At 55.2% G+C, this 12,442-nt stretch overlaps 3 protein-coding genes across 3 annotated transcripts; 1 reads left to right on the top strand and 2 right to left on the bottom strand.

The window, feature by feature from the left end:
- Positions 1-53: 53 nt before the first annotated feature.
- UV8b_00404 (uncharacterized protein) lies at positions 54-2,522 on the bottom strand (the record flags this gene model as incomplete). The annotated part of the gene is made up of 3 exons (XM_043137902.1): positions 54-324; positions 413-2,296; positions 2,374-2,522. 3 exons carry the CDS (start codon positions 2,520-2,522, stop codon positions 54-56), a joined length of 2,304 nt encoding a protein of 767 aa, XP_042993836.1.
- Positions 2,523-3,519: 997 nt separating this feature from the next.
- UV8b_00403 (uncharacterized protein) lies at positions 3,520-5,243 on the bottom strand (the record flags this gene model as incomplete). The annotated part of the gene is made up of 3 exons (XM_043137901.1): positions 3,520-3,759; positions 3,857-5,015; positions 5,104-5,243. The coding sequence occupies 3 exons, from the start codon at positions 5,241-5,243 to the stop codon at positions 3,520-3,522; spliced, it is 1,539 nt and encodes a 512-aa protein (XP_042993835.1).
- A 4,829-nt stretch (positions 5,244-10,072) lies between these two features.
- On the top strand, positions 10,073-11,239 carry UV8b_00402 (uncharacterized protein; the record flags this gene model as incomplete). The annotated part of the gene is made up of 3 exons (XM_043137900.1): positions 10,073-10,377; positions 10,434-10,974; positions 11,066-11,239. 3 exons carry the CDS (start codon positions 10,073-10,075, stop codon positions 11,237-11,239), a joined length of 1,020 nt encoding a protein of 339 aa, XP_042993834.1.
- Positions 11,240-12,442: the final 1,203 nt, after the last annotated feature.

Raw genomic sequence — 12,442 nt, 5'->3', positions numbered from 1 at the left:
ATCTTTATCGGTCATCCTCCACGGCAATGTGCCGCGGCCATTTCTCCCTTCTTTCAACAGCCTAGCCAGTCAGAGGCCGGGTCCGGAACCGCCCCATCACTCCATTCATCGCTCCCGAGGGTCACCAGTCCCTGCGGGTGATGCGGGACCTGTCGGCCGTTCTGCGTCGTCGGTTTCGGTGCCGGGATCGAAATCGTGGGATAGTGGAAAAAGTCAAAGACGTCAACGCTGTCCAGCTCCCGGAGACGCACAGACTGCGACGCCGTGTCATCCAACCCCGACCTTCTGGTGGCCGATGCCATCTGGACCAGCTCATGGGCATTCCTTACGTGACGAGTTTCGTCAGCATCCCGATGGCTCTGGAAATGGGAAATATCACTTGAAAAAAAAAAAAAATACTGTGAATGCTGACCTTCTCATGGCCCCCAAGCCCATTTCTCCCCGGCGCGCTCTTTGCACAACTCTTGCCAGAATCCTAGCGTAGCTGATGGCCACTTGCCAGTATTTCCCCACGTGACCCAAGATTTCGATGAAGAAGTCGATTTTGGCATCCACAGGACCGCCCATCGTGGCCGCGTGAACAATCAATAACCGAGCTGCTGTCCACAAGGAGAACGCAAACGGCGGGCCGACAAGATCCAGACCGTTGGCCTCAAACACATCTTGCGTTATATCTCGCAAGCTTTGGACTGCGGAAAGGCATCTCTGCATGGCGTAGTGCGAGGGAGCAGATATCGGTGATCTGACGCTTGGGTACGCCGCCGATGAATGCAGGCGCACAACCGCGGTAACGTAGGCACTGTGCAACATGAACCAGTTCGCTACCCGGCTGGCAGGGTCCGAGTGGCAAAGGGCCGAGATCCTGCTGTACTCGCTCGGCAAGCTTTGCAGCCAACTGTTGAGCGCGGCATCGAGGGATCGATATGTACCTCGCCAACGAGCCATTCCTGCCGAGCACGTGACGTCGACGGGAGCTTTTAAAAAGTCGTGCACCTTGCTCATCGTCCTGAGTATCTGGCAATGGTAGGAAAAGCTACCTAGATTTTCAGGTTTATTCACGGCGTATCCCGTCGCGCCTTGTTGACCTGTCGTCTGATCCAACACACTAGTTTCCACTGGAACATTTCTGGAGAACAAGTCGTATGAACACGGCAAGACCCTGTTCATTTTCCCATCGTCAAGCATAAAGTCAAACGTTGTTGTTGCAATCGTTGCGTACCGATCAAGGAGGTAGACCATCCAGCACAGTCGCCGGCGGCCTTCATCCTCTATCCACGAGTCTGGCTGGGGTATTGCAACTTTCCGGACGGGTCCGGCGCTTGGCAGCTCGCTTTCGTCTGCAGATAGATGCAGGCTGCTTTCTTCGCCAAGGTGCAGTTGCCGTACGTTCTGAGCCAGTATTGACAACATGTTCCAGCCGCGTGGACCGGTTGACGTGCCCAGTTCATCAAGGGCGAGAATGACGAGGGCACGTTGCGCCTCTATGCTGACATGTTCCATTGCGTAAATCATGACGGCATGCCTCGAAACCGCGTGGTAGTGTGCTCGCATTTCTGGGGACAATCGTGAGTCCTTCAGAAAGCGCAGCGTGGTTGCCATGATTGCGTGCAGAAGTATTCGATCGACTTCACTCATTGAAGTTGAGCCGAAAAAGATCCCAAACGTTGTCTTTCGATCAAGAATTGGACACCAAGTATTGCAATGCTTGAAGTAAAGGTCAACAAGAGTGTAAATCATGTCCTGCGGAGGTAGGTCGCTCCCTGCAGAAAGCCCAAGCCCCGTCGACCCATTGCGCCCAGGACGTAAGCGCGACGCCGGTGTAAAGGATTCGTCGTGATTGGGCAGCGAGGCGTTTCTTGTAGCGAAATCTACTGAGGAAGATTGCTGTTGAAGGGTTTCAGGAGCGTCACCGCTGAGCCAGGGTGGTCTCGCAAGGGCTGCTGGCTGGGTGACTGAAGCTCCTCTTGAAAGGTCATGCCGGATGGTTCCAGGGGTCCCGTGGCCGTAACCATCGAGCTGAGCCGGGTTGCTGCCGTTTCCGCTGCTCACAGCTGTCGCGAGAGTATGCGACTGGGGCCCGTGATCATTAGCAATATGATCCTCAACCCGTCGCCAAAGAGTCTGGAGGAGAGCGTCGACTCTGTTGATCTTGGTTTCCAGTTCGAGAGCAAAGCCAATGCGGCTGCCTGGCTTCTGTCTTGCGAGATAAACGCAGGGCCGGTCGTGCCGAGCGCACCAGGAACACGCAGGCTCGGCTCTGTCGCACTTGACCTTTCTGGCCTTGCACAACTCACAACTGAATGAAAACACCTGGTCAGTACATGAACATGCGCGGGCCCAGTCGAACGTCGGATGGAACAGGGAGGCGCATACGATGTTTTCTGGTGCTTTTGCCTTTTTCTCTTGTGCCCTGCAGCCGCGGGGCCATCCCGTTGTGTCGTATCACCGCCGCCACTCGATTCGCCGTCGTCGTTGCTAAGCACCGAGTTGGATTCATCCTCGGCTGCGTTTCTGCCTGCCATTCTCACCCCATGGCTTTCCGCACTCGCAGTTCATGAAGTAGACGTGGGCTTCCTTGTTCCAGTATATCGACTGATTCGAGGACGTGGGTTCCAGGGGGGGGGGGGGGGGCTGCGCGTGACGGTCGGCCAAGGTTGGGGGATATCTGGCTCGCAGAGACGGACCTTGGCTTGACCCGAACGGCAGCTGAAGATTTCATTCATGCGGGCAATGCACGAATTCCGTCATTCAAGCCAATGGATGACGGAAAAGCACCGTGAGACTTTTGCAACCAGTTGACCTTGAAACGAACGGCGTTCAAGTTGCGCTCAAGCCAGAGTGAAGGAAAGCCCAGTCTCAGCTTGTGGATTTCACGGATGAATGCAACGGGATGTAACGTATGTAACGTAACCTAACGGCTTGGAGGAAACGGTCTCGCTTGTTCACCGAAACTCGCGCAGCGGCTGACTAATTCCTCCCATGTACAACCAGCCACCCCGAACAAGCAAGCACAGGCTGGGCTTGTAAAGAGCAGTATTATGTTCTCCGTACGGAGGGGCTATATTAGATATCTCCTACCCGCTCCCCCCAATCCAGCTCTTCCAAATTGTCCCTGATGTTAGGCATGGCCTTTCTTGAACGCAATCTCCGACTGAGCCAGATGCAAGCCAGCAAGTTGGATAATGTCAATTACAGAGAACCCCCTAATTCGTCCTCGAGGAGCTCAAAGGTGACCAAGTCCACCTGTGGCCAAGTGCTTGCATGACTCCCAAGGACAAGACCAAACGAGAGGAGACCTCTTCTTCGCATCGTCTTACCCTCTCTCGTGGCACATGCATGCCGTTCGCTACCGGGCTATCAACGTTCAGGAACGCGAGGCTCCACTTGCCAAATGCGCTTGTTGAAATCCCCACGGATAGTACGCCTGGCGGCGGCCTGGAGTCGGTTCGTGAAGCACCACCATGCTATTTACATTGACTTGATCTCGTGAAACACGTCTTCGGCGGCCCCCGACACTGCCTACGAGGACCAGCCCTTACTCATCTGGACAGCCTTTTCCCATCGCTCAAATTTCTTGTTGGCATCAGCAGCAGAGATCTGCGGTTTGAACATTGTGCGACCTTCTGTGTTGACGTCCTTGAGGTCTTCAAAGGAGTCCCAAACACCCACGGCAAAGCCAGCGGCTATCGCAGCACCAAGAGCCGTTGTTTCCCGCATGGCCGGTCGGTTGACGGGAATGCCAATGATGTCGGATTGAGTCTGGCAAGAAGGTGCGCGTCAGCAATGCGTCCGAATCGTAACTGCTGGAGAAACGGTGGGGAGTGAAACTTGGTTTACGCGGGGGGGGGGGACTTGCCTGCATGATAAGATCAGAGTTGGACATGCCGCCGTCTACGGCGAGTTCGGCCAGCTGCTTGCCACTGTCCTTGGCCATGGCATCGAGGATGGCTCTCGTCTGGAAGCAGGTGGCCTCGAGGGTGGCACGAGCAATGTGTCCCCGCTGGGTGTAGGAGGTTATGCCAAAGATGGTGCCTCGAGCATCGTCGATCCAGTAAGGAGCAAAGAGACCGCTAAAGGCGGTCACAAAGGTGCAGCCGCCATTGTCCTCGACCGTTTCCGCCAACGCGCTGAGCTTGGAGGACGACTCGATGAAACCAAAGTTGTCAACCAGAAACTTTATGCTGGAGCCGGCGACGGCAATGCTGCCCTCGAGAGCATACATGGTCTTGCCCTTGCCGAAATCGAACGCGACGGTAGCCAGAAGGCCGTGAGAGGAGATGACGGGTTTGTCGCCAATGTTGTACAGCAGGAAGCACCCGGTACCGTACGTGTTTTTTGCCTGGCCAGGCTCGAATCCCTTTTGACCAACCAAGGCAGCAGACTGGTCTCCCAGGCATCCCGTGATCTTGGTGCCTTTGAGGCGGCCGCTGGCGAAGCAGCCATATGCCTCGGCATCGGCGGACCGAACAATCTTGGGCAACGCGACCTTTTTAGGGTCGAGGCGGAACCAGTCGATCAGTTCGGAATCATACTTGAGGGTGTGGATGTTCATGAACATTGTACGTGAGGCGTTGGAGGGGTCGGAGACATGGACGTTGCCGGCAGCGCCGCCATTGAGCTTGTAGACCAGCCACGAGTCGACGGTACCGAATGCGAGGTTGCCCTGATCGTACACCTTCTGTACTTCGGGGACATTCTCCAGAAGCCAGAGCAGCCGACCCACAGATGAATACGTAGACAGGGGAAGACCGCAGCGTTGGGTCAGCTCTCCCGATCCGATGCGATGCTTGAGGCGACGGACAATTTCCACGTTGCGGGTATCAGTCCAGACAATGGCGTTGTACAGGGCCTTTCCGGTGGTCTTGTCCCAGACCACCGTAGTCTCCCGCTGATTGGTGATGCCTACGGCGACAATGTGCTCGCGGGAGTGGCCCTGCGTCTCGAACTTTTGGACGGCGCCGTCGATGCATTTCTCCACGGAAGAAATGAGCTCTTCAGGGTCATGCTCGTGCCAACTGCGAGTGGTCCCGGTCAGTCAGTCAAATTGCATGCCATTTGATGAAGATGGATGATTCCGTTTAAAATTTCCCAGGAGATGCTCACCCAGGGTGAGGGTAAATCTGCTTGAATTCCATCTGATGCAGTGAGACCACCTCTCCATGCTTGTTGAAAATGAGGAACCTAGAGCTGGTGGTGCCCTGGTCAATGGCACCGATGAAGGTGTTGGCAGTAGAAGACGGCATGGTGACAATGGGCCGTGTGCTTTGGCGTAAAAGCTGTTATAAAAGTATGTAAGAGAGCATTCAATTTTCGGAAGAAGTGCGCTTTTTCAGAAATCGAACGCGAAAGTAGCTTCGACGCCGACAAGGCCTGGAAGCGGCTCAAGAGGCGGTTCAAGTGTTCAGCTGGTGAGAGGAGGCGGATTGCGGGGGGGGGCGGATGCGCCGTGGAATCCAAAGTTGGAAGGGGGAAGGGGGGTGGAAGGAGGGGGGGGCGCAATACAGCAGAAGAAGGGAAAAGAAAAGGATTCAAAGATGCTCTACGGAGTAGACGGTTCGCGCCGGAAGGGCTCTTTCACATGGACATGGGGTCCGAATTGAGCCCGTGGGGGCGGCACAGACCGGGGTCGGATGGAGAGGCGACGATTTGGAGAGGGGCCATAACCCAGCCAGCAAATAAATGGCGAAGCTTTTCCTCTTTGTTCCCTCTTGCTCGGGATGCGGAGACACCTCAGCCAGGTGATGGAAAGAGAAAGCTGGCGGTGTTTGGCGTGCGTGGGCTGAAGGAGCAATCCGATTCCGACTCGGCATCCGCCAAGAGGATCGCTGCCATGCTGATGAATGTCGAATAAAAACTGCGTTTCCGAGACGGGGGATGGGGGATGGGATGAACGAACGGGGGGTGAGCCTCAGCGACACTACACGACACGACACGGACCTAATTTTTTAGGGTTCTGGAGCGCAAGGCAAGGCGACTTTGGCGGGCGTGCGGGGTGATGAGGGGCAGCGAGGGGATGCAACCCCACACCCCACCCTCATCATCATCATCATGGAAGAGATTTCCACCAGCATGACTTTGAAGTCTTTAAGCTTCTGGGTAACCCGGTTAAATCCAGCATTCATCAATTCAATTCAGCATTATTCATGCCGCGTGAGCCTTGTCTTTTTCCCCTCTGGATCAATCGTTTCCCAGATTCACCTCGAACAAATGCAAAGCAAGGCAGCCAGATTCGGGTCCTGCATCCATCTTGCTACTGTACCAACGCAGCTTTTCGAGCGGCCGCGAAGACGGCGTGTGGGAGACCCACGTGTCGGTCACGATGAAACGGGGCCACTACGGAGAGCACTTGAATCAATTGGCGTGCACGAGAGGCGCCAACCGATACCGTGTCACCCATGCATTCGGTGTTTGAGACCCGAGGCTCGCTTCTGAGGGACCCCTTCCACGTGGATGGATACATCGACTCTTACATTCCGTCGTTGCGGTGCAGCGAGCAGGATGGAGACAAAAGGTGCAAAGTCTGTCAACTCGGGGTCTCGCCAAAGCCTGGACCGTTTCTACTCGAGTCACAAAAAAAAAAAAAAATGCATCCCGGAACGGAGCCGCGTTGTTTCAGCTTGCCCATCTGCTGTCACGAGGCGGTCGAGGTGCTACCGGCTCTTGCAAAAGGCGAGATGGTCTATGCAAGACCAGGCCCGAAAGGCAAGCAAACGATGCTTGTGACGACGGGACGGAACAATATTCACACAAGCAAGTGCCCCTTATGAACCTGCAATCGTAACGGTAATACAGGCAGGCCTCTTGGTATCAGTCGGTATTTTGCCACAAACCTGCCTATCCTAGGTTGGTCCAACAAGTGGGATGCCCTCGCAGGTTTCCCCCGAGTCACACGTGCTGATGCCCCTCTCCGAGCCAAGGGTCATTTTTCCGTTCAATGGCAGAATTGCCAAGGTCTTGGCGCACCAGGACGGAGCCCGCCCGACAAAGGTTTGCGCCCGGGGCTGACACGGAAAGGACAAAGTTACATACACCCTCTCATCCTCGATTCGTTCGCCCGCGGGAAAACGAAAAGGCCCTTTCATTATCAGCTAACTTCTCCAGCTCGTTCCTCATCGTCGCGATACTCTTCTCGTTCGCTCATTTCGTATTTGCGGCAGGATTTCGTCTCGCGGAGCGGCAGCCGGGAGTTTACTGCCGCACCTCGAATATCTATCTACCTGGAATATCTACCTCGGCAGGGAGTTTACTGCCGCACCTCGAATATCTATCTACCTGGAATATCTACCTCGGCAAATGGGGCTTTGCGTCTTCGTCAAGTATTATAAGCTGATATGTAGATCCACCCGGCTAGAGACCTACCTGCCTGCCTAGAGAGTAGTAAGCAGTAAGTGCTCGGGGTTGGCCTGTACATCCGTCCGCAAGGCAACGAGGGCAAGGGACCCATCCGTCTGACGGCTGGCTTTCGGCTGTCAGCTTGTTCTTTTGCTCATGCAGGAAAGGAACAATGGTACCGATTCAGTTTAGCGAGTTCGCCGCTGAGGCGTTTTCTTCCAAGATTCCCGGGCAGTGGCTAGGGAAAGCTTGTGCGATGCCGCGGCAAATGGCGTCGTTTAGTCTCCTGTAGTGACTTTCAATCCTGCAGTGTCATCCAGGACCCCAGGGCGGCAGGGCCCATCCATCCTTGGTTGCTTGATGCGGTTGATGAGCGATGTGCCTCATTGGCGTGTTCGAACGGCATCTTGGCAAACGGGGCGCACGGGGTAAAGCAGGTGTACGACGGGTGCTATGGATCGCCTGAAGTGCCTACCGGCTACTACCTCGGCTTGTAGGTTCAACAGAAACATCATGGCCCGAAGGGTAGTACCGCATGCAGGGGGCCTTCTGATGTCAAAGGCGAGATGAACCGATGGCTCATGTTACTCGAGCTCGAAGCAACCAAAGCGTCGGTCGTTCGTAGACGTATTCACACTGCATCTGTACGCCCAATGCGTCAATTGGGACCGCAGCACGGGATAAGAGCAGGTGTGCACGGGTTGCAACGGATCACCATCCTACAGGCTCGTCGGCTAGCTGTTGGCTCGGCTTGCAAAGCGGCAGCGTCATGGCTCAAGGGGTAGCACTTGCACTGCCGTGGTGTCTCCGAATGTTGAAGCAGGACGAACTTGGCATGGCTGAATCCCTGAATCACGCCTTTCGAAACAAGCAATCGGGCTACAGCCAATGACGAAGCAGGTTATGCGGAATACGTCTGCATCATCCGATCCTATCCCCAGCCTGCATTACTGTAGCAGCATGGACATGAGGGGCCGAGGGGGAAGCCTGCATGGCAGGGGGGGTATCTTTGGAAAGGATTCGAAGCTGCTGCATAACCGCAGTATCGGCGTGATCTGTCAGTCAAGGGAATCAAAGCTGCGGGTCGTCGTTGAAGACGACAGGTCCCTGGGATATTCTGTCAAAAAAAGAATCGCTCGGAATGATTCGCCGGTGGTTTCCAGATGCTTGGCGGGGCCAAACTCGCAAACTGGAGCGGAAATCCATCCATCCACACTTCTAGCCGTTCTCGTTGAGGGACTTTATCCTTTCGTTTCGTGTCGTGTGTCTCCGTTCTGAATGCAAGGCTGGCTGCTTGTCAACCCTGACCGCCCTAAAAGGCCAATCAATTGAGAGCAACACGACGCCAGCAACACCTGGTAGGAAAAGTTTCTGCAGCGGGGTGTGGGGTGTGGAGCCCTGGCCCCACATAAGCGGGGCGACCTCATGACCTCTTGTCTGGTTCCTTTCTCCTTTCTCTCTTCCTTGCTCATGCGTCCGTCCAATGGCTGGTTGCATTTGCCATTTGACACCGCCGTCAACATCTCCATTATTATGTCCCAAGCTAGATCGATCCTCCAGGCCCGCACACGCCCACGCCACGCACACGCACACGCACACACACACATGCATGCATCGGGGGCGGATTGCCCGGAACTGGTTCCTCTGGCCGTCCTGCAAACCTGTGCGCCTGTTTGCCCTCCCCGCAATGCGCATTCCCGCTGCAGCATCGCCGCCACCTTGGGCGAAACACTGGATCCTGTGCGGCCAAGTCGGTCCAGTCGGTCCAGTCGGTGGTCCAGTCGGTGGTCCAGTCGGTCCAGTCGATCCAGTCGGCCAGTCAGTCAGTCAGTCAGCCAGCCAAGCAAGCCAAGAATGCCCGGAAAGCGGGCGAGCAAGCCGTGACACAGCATCCAAGACAGGAAGGACGGCATGCTTCTGGAATGGTTGCGGTTCAAGGTTTGCTGCTTGGCGTCAGTGGCACCTTCGGGCCGTCTGGTCGCCGTCGCTGTCGCCGACCTTGAGCTCTTGACCCTGACTCTGACTCTTGACTTCTGCCCTCGCGCTTGCAGCCCGAATCCGCGAAACACGACATTGCACTGAACCTTTCAGCCTTGCTCTCTCGCGAGTCGTCGGTGATGCTTTTCTTCTTCCTCATAATTTTTTCCTTCTCTTTTCCCCCTTTTTCTTTTCCATGCCCTTGAAAAGATATATATGTATGTCGCAACCACCATCCCCGCCGTCACCCAAGCCAGATCAAAGATCAGGGACACACTCCGGGGCCAAGACCCTCCCAGTACTCAAAGACCCTCTTCGCAGTTCCCACTCTACTCTTCTTCCGTTCTTCTGCTACGTCTATTTCGAGGCTTCCCAGCCTGCCAGGTCTCTCACCCGAGCGCTATTCTCCGGGTCCCGTCTCACATCTGCCCTACAGATGCTTGCTTAACCTGGCCCTATCGGCCTTTTCTTCCTTTACCACGGCAGATGCCTCCATATCCCTGAGCCGCTGTTGGATACATAAGAGTCGGCTCCTCCCCTCACCGGAAACCCTTTTCTTTGTAAGAATTGGTCCGTTCATCCGGCTCGCTCTTTCATAATCTCCATCCTTGGCTTTTAGTACGCTCCCCCTCGGCACGCAACATTCCGCGGCCTCTTTATAGTCCAGAGATTCCTTCAAGTCAACCCATATACTATCCCCTGCTTCCCTGACCTTTCCCTCTTCGCTCCATCATCCTGTGTTTTTAACCTCTTCGGAACAGTCATGTCTGTACCTCCTCAGAGTCAGAGACCATACACGGCTTCGGAATCCTCTCTCAACAAGACTGCCCCGATTATCTCTACCGCCATGGGAGGATCTGTTCCTCCTGACGACCCTTCACGGGATCAAGACATGATCCCCGCCGAGAATCAGCTTCGATGGCCGCGTGTCCGATCCATCTGGCAAGATGCCTTTTCCGAGTTTTTCGGAACCATGGTGCTTATTCTTTTTGGAGACGGTGTTGTTGCCCAGGTTGTGCTCAGCAACAACAAAAAGGGCGACTATCAGAGTATTTCATGGGGATGGGGGTAAGTGCCAAGTTGTACCCCCGAGAAACCTCGAGCCATGGCTGACGTGGCCAAAGTATCGGCGTCATGTTTGGCGTCTACGTTGGCGGCAAATCTGGCGGTCACATCAACCCGGCCGTCACATTGGCAAACTGCGTCTACCGCGGCCATCCTTGGCGGAAATTCCCCGTCTATCTCCTGGCCCAACTGCTTGGCGCCATGGCGGGTGCTGCGATCGTCTACGGCAACTACAAGTCTGCTATTGATGCGTTTGAGGGCGGTCCAGGCATCAGAACTGTTAGCGGCCCCCACGCCACGGCCGGCGTCTTTTGCACGTACCCTGCAGAGTTCATGACGCGAACCGGCATGTTCTTTTCCGAGTTCCTCGCCAGCACCATTCTTCAGTTTGTCATCTTTGCCTTGGCCGACAGCTCAAACATGGGCGCTGGTCCCTTGATGCCTCTGTGCCTCTTCTTCCTCATCTTTGGCATCGGTGCCTGCTTCGGTTGGGAAACTGGCTATGCTATTAACCTGGCTCGTGACTTTGGGCCTCGCCTGGTCTCGTACATGATTGGCTATGGCCATGAGGTGTTTTCCTTTGGAGGATATTATTTTTGGGTATGAGCTCATGTTATTCCTTGCAGGCTGGGGTGCCTTTGTCCATCCGAGGATCAATACATGATGGATGAGAGACTAACGTACTGGACAGATCCCCATGGTCGCCCCCTTCTTCGGCTGTCTGGCTGGTGGCGGTCTCTATGACCTCTTTATCTATTCTGGAGAATCACCCATCAACTCCCCTTACCTGGGGTTCAACCGACTCCTCAAGCCCCGACGCAGCGTATGGTCCAACACGTACAATTCCCGTGACTCGAGCGTGTGAACCGCGCTGCGGCATTGACTTTGATTGTCGCCGCGACACGCTTTTCAGATGGCATGCGATTGGAATTACAATTGCGTTTGTTCCCTTGTTAATCCGGGGTCATCAAGGAAAAGTAATGTCTTGGGTGCAAACGGCGTTGTATTTTGTTTTATTTTTTCTCTTTTTATGCTGGGTTTATACGGAATTATGTTTCTCACGACTTGAACGGTACATGTACGCATGCGACGGGGAATTTCTTGGCATAAACATGGCGAGCGATGTTACACACTTGTCACGAGGCATGAGTTGCGTGGGAATGAGGACTTGGATAGCGCGTTTCGAGGCAATTCACAATAGTCAGACGCTTTGATTCCTTTATGGAAGGAATTCTTTGCTTTCAGTGCCTCGTGTACTCGTCGTGCACCGCCATGCAGCAACCCATGTCAGCAAAGGACTTTATTATGCCGCGAGGTTGGGACGAGTTGCCGAAGACGCTAGTTTTAGCAGGCGCCACGGGCCACGGGAGGCCGCAGACGATGTTCTAGAAGAGCGGGGAGCACAAGGTAAGGCGGCGGAAGGAAAAGGCCGGTTGTGACAAGACGCTGGCTGGCTGTGGGTGTGAGTGGCTTGTGGTCAGCGAGGCAAAGTGGCTGAAAGTGATGGGTGAGTTGGGTGTGAAGGGTGTGCCATTTTGCCAATGTGTGGCAGAGGCTTGGGAGGAGCTGCCCGAGAATAGGGACTGGAGCTGGTAATACGTCACCGTTCAGCTTGATCCAAATCCAACTCCGGAATCGGCTCGGTACGTCGCCCACCATGCCTCGGTGTTGCAACACCGACCTGCATACGGAGCCTTGCGCCAGCGTGGCACGTGCATCCCTGATTGGCTAACGCAACGCCGCGGCGCAGGGGCCCCCCTCCCCCCCGCCCTAATGTCGACTCTGGCGGAGGAAATTCGTCTGATGGCATGTCCGACGCATCTGAATTGCCAATGCACAACTCTCAGAGCTGACGCAGCTCGCATCACGACGTGCAAAGTAGAGGAGACTGCTGTTTCCCACGACGGGGCTATTCCCGAGAACCTCGTTGCCCCCTTCCCCCCAGCGATCCGGTTGCCCGACTCGTGATGATTCTGGATAGAGCGCCGGGGCGAAACGATCCGAGGCCCACACCACCTCGGCGCTGAACACCGACGAATTCCCGATGGCGTTCCAAGTTCGTCTCCGT

The sequence above is a fragment of the Ustilaginoidea virens genome, chromosome 1, assembly GCF_000687475.1.
Source record: "Ustilaginoidea virens chromosome 1, complete sequence".
NCBI lineage: Eukaryota > Fungi > Ascomycota > Sordariomycetes > Hypocreales > Clavicipitaceae > Ustilaginoidea > Ustilaginoidea virens.
This window is presented reverse-complemented; position numbering and strand designations above follow the sequence as displayed.